General features: G+C 41.4%; 1 protein-coding gene across 1 annotated transcript; it reads left to right on the forward strand.

Moving 5' to 3' along the window:
• Window positions 1–1,281: 1,281 nt before the first annotated feature.
• crispld2 (cysteine-rich secretory protein LCCL domain containing 2) lies at window positions 1,282–15,339 on the forward strand. Its single transcript, XM_068316984.1, has 15 exons — window positions 1,282–1,534; window positions 2,984–3,339; window positions 4,435–4,553; window positions 5,793–5,925; window positions 7,483–7,598; window positions 7,955–8,055; window positions 8,130–8,297; window positions 8,374–8,434; window positions 8,529–8,595; window positions 8,685–8,815; window positions 8,980–9,023; window positions 9,129–9,201; window positions 9,630–9,705; window positions 10,682–10,812; window positions 13,679–15,339. Exons 2-15 carry the CDS (start codon window positions 3,073–3,075, stop codon window positions 13,728–13,730), a joined length of 1,539 nt encoding a protein of 512 aa, XP_068173085.1. The 5' UTR covers window positions 1,282–1,534; window positions 2,984–3,072; the 3' UTR covers window positions 13,731–15,339.
• Window positions 15,340–15,608: the final 269 nt, after the last annotated feature.

Below are 15,608 nucleotides of genomic sequence, written 5' to 3' on the forward strand. Positions count from 1 at the left end.
CTCTTCTTTTTTTTTTTGGCCAGGCAGTGTATTTTGACTGAGGGCAGAGCCTGGACTGGCGCTGCCGTTGTGGGAAGAAAATCTGCTCACATTCCTTCTGACTGGCTGTGTTCTTGTAAATATCTGAGATGTTTCAGACAGACATCAAGCTTGTGATGGAATAAAATGTGAACTATTTGGGTCACAACACAGTGAGCCCTCTCTGCAAGGTCAGAAAGGAGATCAGTAATGAATCATGTTTTCAAAGCAGGGGATCCTCGCCGGTCCATGTTCACCACTTAATACTCTCCAACACCTGCTCTATAGTTGTGCTAAGTGTTTTAATCTGATATTTACTGATAACCTAAACTCCCACGTGATTCAGATCCAAACGATGGACATGTTTAGCTCTCCACAGTAGTGGCTCTAAAATATTTTTACTCCACATTGGCGAGGAAAGCTATTGTAAGTGCAACCAACTCAAAAACCACCAGAACATACTTGGTCAAGTTATAGTTTGATGAGAATAAAATGGCTAAAAAACATTATTAAAGCAGACACAAAAATTAAAGTTATAAGCAATTTTGATTCACCAACTCAACTTTAATGACCTAACATATTTCTACAGCCACAGCACCCAATGAGAACCCACGTGGACGTGGAGAACATACTATCTCCACACCAGATAAGGATAGCATGACTTGAAACGAGAGAAGATGTTTCAGGTAGTTCAGAATCTGGACCTTTCAGCAAAAGCACCAAATAAAAAAATGTTGCAACTAACGGCTTTTATGACTCATTAATTCCCAAATGTCTTATCTGTTATCATAAGCAGCTCAGGAAAAACGTCAGTCTAAACTCCCTTTGACCTTTTGACCCGAAATTTGTTGCAGATTATCTGGGGGAAAAAACCCATCCTTTAATCTCTTTAAGAAACGATTTGATAACAACCTGTAATTATTGATAACAAATCAATTAATGAGATAACGGCCTAATAGAAAGCCAGAAACCCAGGAGCGTTTCATGATATCATTTCTACGCTACTGAAATGATGAATTCTCTCGTTTGCTCTGAATTCAGGCGCGTCCACACACGGCTATGACGAGACGTGTTTGGGGAGCAACTTTCCCTCCAAACGCGTTTGAGAGATGATGATTCAACTGAAACCCTCTGATTTATAATAGTATCTGTAATTTTCTGCTGACACGATGCTGCGCGTCAGCGTGCGCGCTCTGCGCGCCCTGCGCGCTCTGCGCACTCTGCGCGCTTTGCGCGCTCTGCGCCCTCATTTGCCAAGAACTTAGCCGACTTCAGGGAGGCTGACGAACGGGGGGAGTGAGGGAAAGACAGTAATTTTTTCCTCCTCTCCTGAGGGGTCTCCTTCTCTATATAAGGCTGTCTGAGTTGCTCAGGAGTTACACAGCTCCTTTGTGATTCAGGAACACCGCCAACAAGCTGCAGCCTGGTTCTCTCGCAGGGGAATAACTGCCCTCCGGCGCGCAGAAGAAGCTGCTCCGTCACATCCAAGCAACGGAATACTATCTGAAAGATAGAGGTGAGACGGACGAGGTATTCCTTCCATTTATTTGTGTTGTTTTAGTGGCACTTTAAGCACGTTTTGGTGCATCAAGTGTTGATATTTTGTACGCCATCAGGAATAATGACATCATTTTATTTATATATTTTGTTTTGAGCCCTTTAAACTCTGTCAGGAGTGTTGATTTGATTGACACTAGGAACACATGACAGTATCATCTGAGATGTCCTGCTGTAATGACACTCATTCATTGTGGGTCTGCAGCCTCATGGGGGACAGTGGGAGTGCAGTAGCTTCCATGATGGAGAAATGTGAGCATACAAGTGGATTGAAAAGCAACATTTCATCCAGAAAACATCTTGTTGACTTCAGTAGTAGACATTTTTGAAACAAAATATCCTCCTGATGAGAAAAAGTAAGCAAGTGTCTGTTTAAAACATAAAGCAGGCCTTTAAATTGTGATGAAGTTGTGCTTACATTCACTTGTTTTCTGGTGAAGAGGATGTCAAGTCCCTCTGTCCATCAGTGCCATTAGCGTCAGACTTCCCATAGACAAAATGTGGATATGTCGATGTGTTGAATGCTCTGTCTGTCACTGGGGTATAAAATTCGTGAGAGTCATGAGAAGGGCCTAGACAGAGAAGCTGGTGGAGGTTCAGTGTGAAAACCTTGAGCCTGCCCGCTGGCTCGCAGTGCCCAGAGCTGGCACAGCATGTTGACACAGAGCTGGAGCCAGACCTCAAGTCGCCTTTTCAGCCAGAGGGAAAGAGGTGAAGGGATTCAAGGATAAGAGCAGCCACTGCTGGAGCTGTTTCCTTCCCTCTGATCGCATTGACTGAGTGCTGTTCTCTTAATTAAAGCTTTAGGTGTTTGGTTCAGCATTTATTTTAGCCATCATCACTCTTACTTGTTGGTTTCCAGTGGAGATTAGATGCAAAACCCGCTAGTGTGGGTCTATTGTCTCTAGATGTAGCAGGAATGCAGTGGTTTGGTTGAGTAGTGTGAAACTCAGACCTGCCTCCTCTGGGTCCTTAGTTATGTTAGAAATAATCAGTCAGGAGACAAGAAACAATAGATGGTATTTCTCAGTATACTGAATGATGTATTTAGTATAAAGGAAAAACAGTGTTCAGTTTACTCATGAAGCTTAAAATAGCCTTTAATTAAGATTTACTTGAAGAAAGATTGTTGCTGTTGGGAAGATTTTTAAAAGTCTTGGAAGGAAATCATGCTGAGCAAGGATTGTAAGGAAGGACATAAACTAGAACAAACTAATTCAGCATTACAGTCACAATAACTACTATATAATCAACAGCGAATGCATCAATATTTTATGTCAGGTTTTGAGCTGACATAAAAAAGCAGAGCTGTTGTAAGTTCAGAGTAAAGTGATCTGTGCACCTGTGTTTTCTAATCTGAACTACTCACACAGTGTGAAAAATCTCATTTAGTATTTCCTCCCTACAGGTTGTGTCTGGAACACCGGCAACAACGTTCACACACTCCCCTGCCTGTTATTGTCTGACAATTTAACGCAAGACGTCCACAAAGTCAGAATGATGGTGACCTGGCTCCCTGTCCTGTCCGTCCTGCTCTTGTGGGTCGGGGATTCCTCTTCCGTCTTCCTACCTGACTCCATACAGCTCAGAAAACTCCTGAGCCGCTATGAGGAGGAGGAGGCAGGAGATCAGATCGCCACCGGCAACACAGCCGGCAATAGGACCCGACGGGCCATCCGCTGGTCGGACCGTGAGGAGATCCTCCAGCTGCACAACAAGCTGAGGGGCGGCGTCTACCCCACCGCCTCGAACATGGAGTACATGGTGAGACCTGTCACATCACCTTAATGAGATATTTTGCCTTTATTCTTAATCTAAAATGATGATTACCGACTTCAGTCTTCGATTGCATCATGGAGAACTGAACTTGATTGTGTCAACATCACTAGGTTCGAGGTCGGTCCTGGTGATCAGGTTCATAAGTACTATTTTGCCAGGAAAGTAGGTGCTGATGTAATTAAAACCAAACTTTTGCTCTCATTTGTAAAAAGGGTAAACTTTCGTCCGCTTGCTGTGCTTTTTATTTTATTTTTATTTTTTTTTAAAAGAAGGATAATAATGTAGAGTCTGTCCTACCTGCAAACAGCTTAGTGCTGGAAAGACACGCAGAAAAACAGAAAAAAAATTAGGTGAGAAGAAGGGAAATTATTGTGACAGTGTGAAGGGATTATTGTTGAGACACAAAGGAGGTTATTGAGAACGATGAGGCTCACACGTTTTCCTGAGAATCAGTGGTGGTCCGTCTGTCTTTGGAATGTGGTTATAACTGGGAAGGAAAGTGTCTGAATAGTTTGCTCTGCCCAACGCTCTCAGATTCAGTTTGTGTGTCTGTTGGTGCATGGGCGTTTGGCTTTACAGCGGTGTCCGTGTGTACATGTTTCAGCAACCACCAAACGGCTGGAAATTTACTGGGGAGATGTGCTTTGAGGGGCCATGCTGTTTGCAGCCCTCCCTTGCCTTCCCAGCAACCCCCCCCCACCCACCCTCCATGTAGGAGTCAGGTGTCTTCTCAGCTTTCCAGCCTCCTCTCCACCTCTGTAAAGAAACCCACTCAGGAAATGTGGATAATTCAGCTGTGATTGCTGTAGATTTGTAGTGGACCGGGGCCAAGCACCAGCTGCCCCCGCTCAAATATCACAGTCTAAGGTTAATGTCGGACTCGTATCCGTCTTGGTTTCATGTCGCTAAGAAGAAAGGAAGTGCAGGGGCAGACGCCTTGAAAAGGATGCGGTTGGTATCTACTGAGTCAGAACAGGGTGGGGATGTTTTATTGTGCAGCAGATCCAGTAGGTGAATGATGACATGTCTGAAATGAGCGAATTCCATCCAAATAAAAGCTGTTTTACTTCACATATGCAGGTTTGGGATGATGAGCTAGAGCGATCAGCCACCCACTGGTCAGAGGTGTGTCACTGGGACCACGGACCAGAAGACCTGCTCATGTCCATCGGTCAGAACCTGGCTGTCCACTGGGGAAGGTGAGATGATGTATTATGCAGGAAGATCACAATCATAAATCATCCTTAAAGGTTCAGCACTGGGGGTTTGACTCACGAATATTTCTGTACCAGTAACTCAATAGCACAGCTCACACACAGCCTGACGAAGCAACAGTCATCGTCCCGGCATCGACCCTGGTCTCGTTCAAAACCTAGCAACCCAAAAATTTTACATCATGTATAAATAACAAAAAAAGTTACTGAATAATTTAAAAAAAACATGAAATTCATTAGTTATAACCGTATGAAGCATGATTTGTTTTTTAAAAGTAACACAATCAGTAGAAACCAAATAAATTAAAATATGTAGGGAGTGGACGCCAGCTCTGCTTCAGCACCCAGTGTGATGAAGAAATTCTGTTCTGCAAAAAATACTGAGCTGCAATAGTAAATCAGAGTTACTTTATCATAATTTCAGACAAACTCTGAATCTTCATGCATTTCTTCTTTCATTACGTAACAGCTCTTTGCATAACTGTTCCTTTAAAAGGAAAAAAAAAAACTTTCAGCGAGCCGGTGCTCACGTATTAGGTGTGATGCCTGTGTGAACGAGTGTGTGTCCAGGTAAACACCAGACGCTGCAGGGCTCCAAGAGTCTACAAGAGTTTATGGGCAGTGCAGCAGTTTCCCTTCCAGGAATCTGCTCTCATTCTTACAGTCCCCTTCCGCACTCCCTGTTCCCCTCTTCTGTTCCTTTGCCAAACCCACTGTTTTCCACTCCCCCTCTACTCTCCATGTATAAGCTCAGCACTTTTCAATGCCGTAAAAAGAGATGTTTATATAATAAGAACTAGGACTTATTTGTCAAGCTTTGGATCCATATTTAGGTTTTGCTCTAATTTTTTTCAACCTGATTTAATTTTCCCTGTTACATAGAGGAACAGACTACTGTTTTCTGTGCCAAGTCCGATTCAGAAATCATTTGAAGCCTAAAGGGAGGAGGAGAAGGTGCATGCAGTGTTTCTTAAGACTAGCCAAAGTACCTGGCAGCTTCTTCTCATATTTCCCTTTTGCCCCTGGTACCTGGATGGTTGGTGACTGAGCTTACTGTTTGTCTGCCTGTGTGTGTGTGTGTGTGTGTGTGTGTGTGTGTGTGTGTGTGTGTGTGTGTGTGTGTGTGTATGTGTGTGTGTGTGTGTGTGTGTGTGTGTGTGTGTGTGTGTGTGTGTGTGTGTGTGTGTGTGTGTCTGTGTGTGTCTGTGTGTGTGTGTTCTGCAGATACCGCTCTCCTGCCTCTCACGTCCAAGCCTGGTATGATGAGGTGAAGGACTACACCTACCCTTATCCCCATGAGTGCAATCCCTGGTGTCCAGAGCGCTGCTCTGGGCCCATGTGCACTCATTATACCCAGGTGAGATTATAATAATTTTTTTTTTTACAACAACAATAATGATAAAAACCAGTCTTCTCCTGTTACATGTCAAGTCTGTGTGTGAGTGGTGCAACATGTGAAGACATTGTGTAAGAAAATCTGCTAAACGGACTTGAGTCGGCATTAGCTGGGGGCTAAATACGACGAGTGAAAAATAATCTGGAGTTGTTGGAAGGAAAAGATTTTACTAGAACTCATTGATCAGCACCTCCGGTTTGTTGAATTCCCTTTGTTTTATTATGGTGTCCAGTCCTCCATGGTAATTTTATTTCATCCAGATGTGCTTTTGAATTTATTAGTTTGATTAAAAGTGAAAGATTGACTTGTATTTTATATCTTTGGACTGGGGGAGAATGCTAGAGCACCTAAATCATCTTAAAATTAAAATAATCGATCGAATGCTATCTTCAACTTGCTGTTGAACATCTATTAGCTCTGCTATATTTATAATAGGTCAGGTTCGTCGGATCGTGTGTCGTCGTTTATCTGTTTTGGACATACTGTTTGTCACTTGATGGACGTTGCAGGCCAGCATGCGGTGAACTACCCTGTATGATATTTCACAGTATTTATGGACATGGTCTTGTAGGGACTGAGGAGTTTGAATGACAGGCATGAGAAGAGTGAGTGTCTGTAATAAAAGAAAAATCAGAGGTAAGTAAGCAGGCTGAAATCCAATAAAGGAATGAAATACAAAATATCATCCAAAAGGAGTCACAAATGAGTCATCTTGTCTTAGGGTTTACTTTTGACCGCTGGGATGAGAAACATCAAGACTCCTCCCTGTGCCCTCGCCCTGAATCCTGATGGCTGCCATCTGGTAGTCATTTCCCGACACACTAGACACCCCTCACTGCTTGACCTGGATTCTTTTAAAGATGCTGCAGAGAGGAGACAGCACCACGTCTGAGCATCATCACCACGTCTCAGCCTTTTATTTGCTGCCGCCCAGACAGCACTAATGTTAGACCTTCTTCAGTAAGAGAACTCATTGAGACGAACCACCAACACTCAGCAAACATCTGTCTGCGTGCTGACTCACTGCTTCCAGTGGGAAGTCTCTGGCTTTACTGGGAAAAAGATGAACATTCATGATGAGGGAAAGCCCACATGCTGCAGAGGTTTTGGAGGAAAAGTGAGGAGGAGTTAAGGAACATGCTGTATTGTATTTGCTGTCAAGTGACACACCATTCATCCGTAACACCACCGTAGCTTTTCTGTTTCCACGGGAGTTCACCTTGGATAGTTTTTGGGCCCACGCTTCCTCCTCTTAAAATATTAAAACTGGTATTTTTCCACTTCTGACTGGATGATGAAAAATAAACACGATTATATCACAGACTTCAAACTGGGTTCACACGTGATTCACGTTTGACGAAGGCCCTATAATGGCCCCAGTGACAAATGAATGAATGATTAATAAGAAAATTGAGGCAGGGGATTCTGGGCTCCAAGCTCATTAGCCGTTGCTGCCACAAGCCTGTCCATTCAAACAATTATGTTAACTTTGGCTTTTCTTCTACTTCCCTTTCACAGTTGGTCTGGGCAACCACTAACCGAGTGGGCTGCGCTGTGCATGTGTGTCCAAGGATGAACGTGTGGGGAGAAATATGGGAGAATTCAGTTTACCTGGTGTGCAACTATTCTCCAAAGTAAGATCAGCATTCCTCCACATTCTGCTCTTCATCCATGTATCTGCTGCCTTACCTCTGGCTGACTCTGGCTATAGCAGTATCTCAGATATGCAGCAGTGGTTATTGGAGACGTTTGTATGACATGTTGGGACCATTAAGATTCTTCCACACATCAAAATTAAAAATAACAGTGAAGCACGAGGAATAAAAATAGCTGAGCAGGGATTGTTTCCCCTGACTGTGGGTTTAATGACTCTTGGTATTATTTTTGTAGACAAAAAAATCTTCAAGTAATTGCAAGGCCATTACTATAGTGATGCTTGAATGATGATTAATTTCCACCTTAATCAACCTGTCCACTGCTCCCTTCTCAGGGGTAACTGGATTGGTGAGGCCCCTTACCAGCATGGCCGTCCTTGTTCCCAGTGCCCCCCCAGTTATGGAGGGGGATGCAGGAATAACCTGTGCTTCAAAGGTGAGCAAACCTATCAGGATTATTATTCAAAGATGTCAGCGAGTTACAAACCTGAAGCCTGTGTCCACTTTTAGACTCTCAGCGCTCAGAGACTGAGGACATGAATGAGGTGGAGAAGCTTCATGTTCCACTTCCTCCTCGCACCACCGCCAAACCTAAAACGGCTCCTCCGAAGAAACCGGTGTCCAAACCCGCCGCTCCCAGGGCCCCGTCCTCAAAGACACCTAGCAACACCTATCTCGGTAGTGACAAGAATAATCAAAAATAATCTTTTTTTTTAAGCGCATGTCTTTACTAATCTTTTCCTTAATGTTTCAGCTCAGAACATCAAGTGTGAGACGAGATTGCGAGATAAGTGTAGAGGTGCCACCTGCAACAGGTGCAGTAATATTCTGGATCTTGATGTGTTTTTATTTATTCTCATTTGCCATAAATCTCCTCTAAATATTACCTCATGTAACTCTCATCTGCAGATACAGCTGTCCTGCTAACTGCCTGAATAAGAAAGGGAAAGTTTGGGGAACTCTCTTTTATGATGTGGTGAGTCTGTCCAACATGAAACACACATCTCAGATTGTGTAATGTCTTTTTTATATTATAATGCTTCATTTGATTTTTTTTTTTTTTAGCAATCAAGTATTTGCAGAGCTGCTCTCCATTTTGGTGTCATCGACAACAATGGAGGACTAGTCGAAGTCACAAGAATGGAAAAATTTCCTTTTTTCGTCAGAGGCAACAAGAATGGCATCGAGTCCCTCAGGTAGCTATTTATGCTTGGTCTAAATCTCACAAGTGGGCGAAGTCACCACAACACTTATAGAAGACATTTTCTTCCCTCTTCCTTCATGAGTCATATTTTGAGCGATAATTACTGTTTTCATGAACCATACTTTCCTGGTTTCCAAACTCATTTGTCTTTAACAGCAAGCAAAAACCCGGAAATGCCTTTGTGGTGGCCAAAGTTGAAGGTAAGTGATATAACTTTAATTTTTAATGTGTATTTACGTTCACAATATCACTAAAACTGAGTTAAAAGGGTTGTCCTGGTCTCTCTCTCTCTCTCTATGGAATAGAACTGACGGCTGACTGCTACACCACAGTGGCTGAAATCTGCCCGTTCAAAAAGCCTTCCTCACACTGTCCTAGGTAGCTCTGAACATACTGTATTTTAACATACTGTATTTTTAAAGATTATTTATGTAAACTAGTTTGTTTAAATATGTAATAAATAGTTTACAGCTCATTATTATAAAACAATTATAAGAAGATATAAATGTTTTCAATATATAACAAAAATAACTCATCCTGTGAGCGCCGTAAACGCAGGCTCGTCGGAAACAACAGCTGAAATTAGTAAACTTTTGGAGATCCTTGCAAATACTCTACATGAGTAAACATCTTCTAAATGTCATAGCTTATTTTTTAAAATTTTTATTTATTATAAAGCTTTTACCTTTATATAGTGCTTATGTATACCAATTTTAAGATATTAATGTCAAGTGTCACCCTTTTTACAAACAACTCTTTCCATTACTTTGAACTTTATCTGTTGCTGCTTCTGTCCTACTTCTCAGAATCTTCTGTCCAGCCGACTGCAAGGCTCAGCCTTCCCATTGGTCACCTGTGGTTGGAAACAACATCTACATGGATGTAAGTCACACACAGATTCATATGAGCATACTCAGAATGAATTTACGGAAATCATTTATTTTTTAAAACGTATTTGTTTATTTTTATTTTATTTAAATCATGAACTCCATCGGCGGTACAAATCATCATGGCTTAGTTATTAATAAAAAGCTAATCCTTACACATTGTTGAGTTGGAGGGGATTTACAGACTTTTGTTATGACAGTAGCCATGGGAAATGACTAAATCATCACAGTGAAAATATGGCTCATGGAGAATAGAAGTAATGGTGAGGTAAGCCAAAGAATGCCAGGGATCCATCAACCTGCATTGCACCTAAATAATTAGGGGACTATCAGGCATTCGGTCAGACGTAGGAGAAACAGCAAATCTCACTGAATTTATGCAACCACTCACCTAAATCATGTTCAGCTGAGATGAGTCAGAGTGACACATCCTCCATACTGAACTCATTGGACATTCAGTCCACAGTCAGGACACTCCTGTGGATCATTTTGGAATAATCTGAGTTTCATATTTACAGTATATGTCTAATGATGTTTTGCTGCTCACAGATCACATTCGTAAACGTCACCTGATAACATTTATACCTAGGGTAAACGAGCTGAGCATCGACGAGAGCCATTGTTATAACAGTGCAAGGAAGTTTCGCAATCTCACGCAACCAAATGTACTCCTGCAATGGTTTAAAAGCTGGATCCTGGTTAAACATGACACATAAACCATCTGCTGGAATATGTGTTTAGACAAGAAGTGAATGGATTTGCTCCAGACTGTTGATAAGAGCACAGGGGCTGTTGTTTTGGCTCAAACTTTGACACTGTTGTCTGTCTTTGAGTGCGCCTTTGCCAATGCGTGTTTGTGAATATATTGTTTGATAAGTAATTATTTAGAAAGATACCCGTGTAGAACCCCCCCCCCCCGATTCCAAGCATATTAAAAGATTCCATCTCTTTGCCACATCTTCTCATTGCAGAGCTCCAGTATCTGTAAATCAGCCATCCACGCAGGTGTAATCAGTCCAGAGGGTGGTTTGGTGGATGTTCTGCCACTGGACAAAAGAAAGAGCTATGTTGGAGTCCTGAAAAATGGCATCCAGTCTGAGAGGTACGACTCGTTTTTGTGGTCAATTGCTAATTTATTTTACTTCAATTATCTTTATCAGATGAGGAAAAAAACCACAAATATATAGATGCTCAAGCACCGAGCCAGATCGCTTTGGGTTATCACAGAACCATTCGCCATAAAGAAATCTATGTTTTTGGATTTACTTGGAAACGACCTTTTTAGAGTGCGTAAAAGAGGATTTGCCACAAATCAATGACGACTGCTCATGTTTGGTATTGTGACAGCTTCGATATTTAGTCGTAACATGGTTCATTTGTGAACTTGTTTCACTAAAACTCACGTGCAAGCACTTTATAGATCGGTGGAACATCTTAGGCACATTATTCCGCAAACTTCCCATTCTGCAAATTCTTGTTAATATATCTGGGAGAGCAACATCTCATCTGCATACGTCTCATGGCAGCTGGCCAGAACGTACGGTTTTGGTGGGTGGAATCCTGAATAATGTCATCATATTTTCCAAAACCGCTAGCCACATGGTGTTTGCAGGAAATAGAGCTGGCTGTCTCAATCAGAGTGGAACAGAATAAATCAAATTGTCTCTTAATAGAATTATGTGGCACCGACCACACTAACAGGACAAAGACACAAGGTGTAGCACCTTAAAGCTGACAGTCACCCTGAGTCTATGCTCCATCCAGCTTAGATTTATGGAGGCTTAAAAACATACCATTGTATTTATTTGCACATTTTCTTGTGCAGTTTGTGTCATGATGGAAATTACCATAAATTTGAAATGACTGGCGTAAGTATCAAATGCTGCCCCTGTGGTGGATATTTATGCTCATCCGCCCATTCAAACAAACCCTACAGTTTTTAATAGGGTTAAGGTTGGGGTCATTGCATGAGTAGTCAAACCGAATTGGTGAATTGTTTGTCAAACTGGGAAAAACAGACCACAAAAACCAAACCTATGTAGAACATCTGAAGGATTCCAAAGATACGTTTGAAATGAAAATACATTAAAATAAAATGCTCTCATTCACTCTGTCCTACTGTGACTCGTGTCTCCTGGTGTACAACATGTGGTGGCTTCCCTGCACACACACACACGCATGCATGCACGCACGCACGCACGCACGCACGCACGCACGCACACACACAGACACAGACACACACACACACACATACACCGTGTTTCTCATGTCACTCTCATGTCTGTGGCCAGCTCCATTTGACTGAGCTTAGCCAATGAAGCCCTTGTGGCTAGTTGTGCTGGCGTGTGGGATGTAAGAGTAATGGTGTGGTTTGGTATGCGGATGGGCCACACATTGGATCTTTGCTTACTTTAACCAAGCATTGCAATTAAGCATGCAAAGTGCTGACCGGCCAAAATAGTCCAACTCTGAATATGAAATATGAAACGGTGAAAGCCCCACTCAGGGCATTGGGGTAGGAGGTCAGTGAAGGACTGAGAAAGAGTTGTCGATGTGTGCCAACTTGAATGGCAGCATGGGTATTTGGACTGGACTTTTTGTTGCTGGGGAAGTAATCACAGCCTATCTGATTACTCGGGGATGGAAGTGCCGTCAGCTACTTAGTCATTGCTTTCCTACGCGAACAATTATCTGTGATCTGAAACCAGTCGCACTGACCTCTCATGATTACTGATCATGGCGGAGCTTCAAGGCCTCTCCGCTAATTAACTAATTACAAAGTCATCACGTGTGGTTTGCTGGACTCGGAAACACGGCAACACTGAGTCACATTGCCACTGTCTAGTTGGAGGGTTCTGGGAACACCATGATTGTCTGACTAAGCCGGTAATGAGTTGGATAATAGTAAAATCCAGACTACCAAGTGTCATAGTAAACAATCTTTGCACAAAAACACTTACTTTGATCACATAAAGGGGGCTCCACCATTTATGTAATACTGCAGTGGTATAGGGCAAGGGTCCCCAACCCCCGGGCGCGGGACCGGTACCAGTCTGTGGGTCATTTGGTAACGGGACGCACAAAAAGAAAAAATAATGTACATTACTTCCGTTTTATTTATTTTGGAGACTGAAAAAAGTTTTATTTTGAAAAATTACCAAATTCTCTCTTAGATCCGTCTATGGCAGTGATCCCCAACCATCAGGTCGCGACCCTGTAACTGGTTGTGGGACACTAGGCACCGGGCGGCACAGAATGTTTAACTTTCTTTTGTTTATTGATTACCAGTGTAAAGATGTTTTATTTTGAAAAGTGACGTCTGTGCGGAATGACACACAGACGAATGCGTGCGTCTGTCCTGCTTCACAGATCTGGGTCACGTGACAGGTTACCAGCCGTTACCCCTAAATTAATCGCCCACAGTGACCGTAAAGAAAACCAAACTGTGGAGTAAACAGGACATCCAGAGCACACTTCAGGTGTCATTGTCTCCCGTTTCTCCACTAATTCTCATTATTGTAATTATTATTATTAGATTGACTTGTTCACCGTTTTATTGTAAATGATCAGTATTTCTCCTACGTTGAATGCACTGATTGTAAGTCGCTATATTTCAAAATAAACCTCATCAGTGCCGTCACTTGAATCGAGTTCTTAATATGATTATTTCTTACAATTATTTTGTTTACAGAGATATTGATTATCAATTTATGAAAAAAAAAAGGTTTTTTATTGTCTGTTGAACTCAGCTCATATCTGAGAAGTTTTGGACCATATAGGGAATTTGTTTTCTTCCTCAGCAGCTTCGATCATTCTTGCTCCAATCCTTTTCTCACAGTTGCCAACATGATGGAAGCAGCATGTTAACTCACTGATACACCTCTTTGGTATAAATAGTAGATCACAGCTGCATCCGTAACTGCAATGATGGAATGTGTTGTGTTTTCTCTATCATCTCTTTTTTGCAGCAAGAGCAACGTAGAGGGAGGCTCTTTCCGAGTCTTTGCTGTGCGGCAGTGAGACTTCCGGTCAGAAGTCCTCGACCCATACAGTCACCTCAGCTGCTCACAGTGCCCATAGGTCGGACACCACAGCTGTTCATCATTCTGTGTGCCGAAAACACAAAATCCCAGCAGATTGAGAGACAGACTTATCCACTCTAGGTGTGGATACGTCTTCTTCACAATCTGTGAACATGGAATATTATTTTTTTTCATATATTATGATGATGCATTGAACAGCTGGTGCTGGAAGTTGAAAGTTAGAGATGTTGTAGAGAATGTATTGTGTTTACATTGATGTTGTCATTACATTACAAATTTAAATTAGTTTTCATAGAAAGGAATATATACTGGTCACACTGTATTTAATCATTGTGTACAGAATATATGATATTGTGATTGTTTTACAAATAGAGCACCACATAGTAACAACAACAGTTGCCTTATCTGCTTTCTTGGACACTCCATGCCCTTTACTCTTGAATTATCAGCCTGTGAAATCAAATCTCAGTATAAGTGATACTTCTGTGTCCGTAGTGAGTAGACCGGAACCTGTCAGGCAGAGGAAACAGGGCGGTAAATGAACGTGTATGTGGGCAGCAGGCACTGATGTAGATAGATAATGTTTCCTTAAGGACGCTTCAGTGCCAGACATGTGGAGATGATTTACAGGAGACCTTACAACATAATTAATAGGCTACTGGTGCAGATGTGTTTTCAGAGTGGCTGGAATATAATTGATGTATTAAATAACTATTGCAAACAGTAGATAATAAGCATCCATTTGTCAGTTCATATTTATTAGTGCTATTGCTTTCCTTATTTCTGTTGTATCTCTTAAATATATGGAAAAGATGCTTCTGTGCCCCACCCACCTAAGACTGAAGAATGTGTCACATATTTCAGGTTCAGAGATGTCATGATGTCAGATTCATGTCGAGATTAGATCACATTTCTTAAAGGGGATTAAAGGATTCTGATCATCAACCTATGATTTATGCAATGGAGCACAATTTTGACTAAATGCAGTGCTCGTCTGTCATTCTACTGGACTGAAATGTACGTACCAGCCGTACCAGTACAGTACCAGCAAATGCTTCATTTGATTAACTTTTAGTTTATTTGGATCATCCTACAGTTTTCTAAAGCAATTTCTATCATGTCCTTCCAAAAAGGTATTTAAAGTCAACAGCTCTCTTGGAAAAAGTACAGCATTATTTTACCATTAAAAATCGTTGCTGTGATAGTTTACATTAAATTAAATACAAAACATGTTTTAATGGCGTGTTTGTATTATTTGTATTTTCTTTAAAAGACTAGAAATCTCTGATCTAAAAGAAACTCTAAAATATTCTCATAGTTCAAATTCCCCTTATTCTACCTCAACCCTTTTGCTATGCTAGGCACTTTTTTTTGTCTCTTTACTATGCAAATGTACATGAGAAATGCTAAAGGATTTGTAAAGTTAAACGAACTGTAAATACAATGATGTTTTTGGAATTTATTTTAATCCTTTTATGCGGTAAGATATGTTATGTGAATTTTTAATTGTCTTGTTTTATACAACTGTAGAATGGGCGCTATATTTTTTTGCACAATTGGAAAATAAAGTTTGTCTTACAAAGCAAGACTGTATGCGTCAAAATGTTTCTGTTGAGTTATGTGGTCTTGTCCTGCCATATTTAGTGCAAACTCAGCAAACACTCACCTTCATGATTCCGTGACTTTATACACTATAAAAAGTCAAGTGTCCATTTTCATTTGTTATCCAAAGTAACAAATATAAGAATAAAACACCTCTCAAAGGCTTGTGTGGATTATTCCTTGGACTAGTGAATGAAAGAATCGACATAACTGTCATATGATATCTGAGTATTATTAAATCCAGTTTGACCAG

This window comes from Antennarius striatus, chromosome 1, assembly GCF_040054535.1.
Source record: "Antennarius striatus isolate MH-2024 chromosome 1, ASM4005453v1, whole genome shotgun sequence".
Classification (NCBI taxonomy): Eukaryota; Metazoa; Chordata; class Actinopteri; order Lophiiformes; family Antennariidae; genus Antennarius; species Antennarius striatus.

What these genes read in the sequence shown, in the direction of transcription:
- crispld2 (XM_068316984.1), top strand. Translation starts at nt 3,073, where the DNA reads ATGATGGTGACCTGGCTCCCTGTCCTGTCCGTCCTGCTCTTGTGGGTC. An exon ending in CTGGCTGTCCACTGGGGAAG is followed by an intron (nt 4,554 to 5,792) that starts GTGAGATGATGT and finishes TGTGTTCTGCAG; the next exon opens with ATACCGCTCTCCTGCCTCTC. An exon ending in GAAACAACATCTACATGGAT is followed by an intron (nt 9,706 to 10,681) that starts GTAAGTCACACA and finishes TTCTCATTGCAG; the next exon opens with AGCTCCAGTATCTGTAAATC.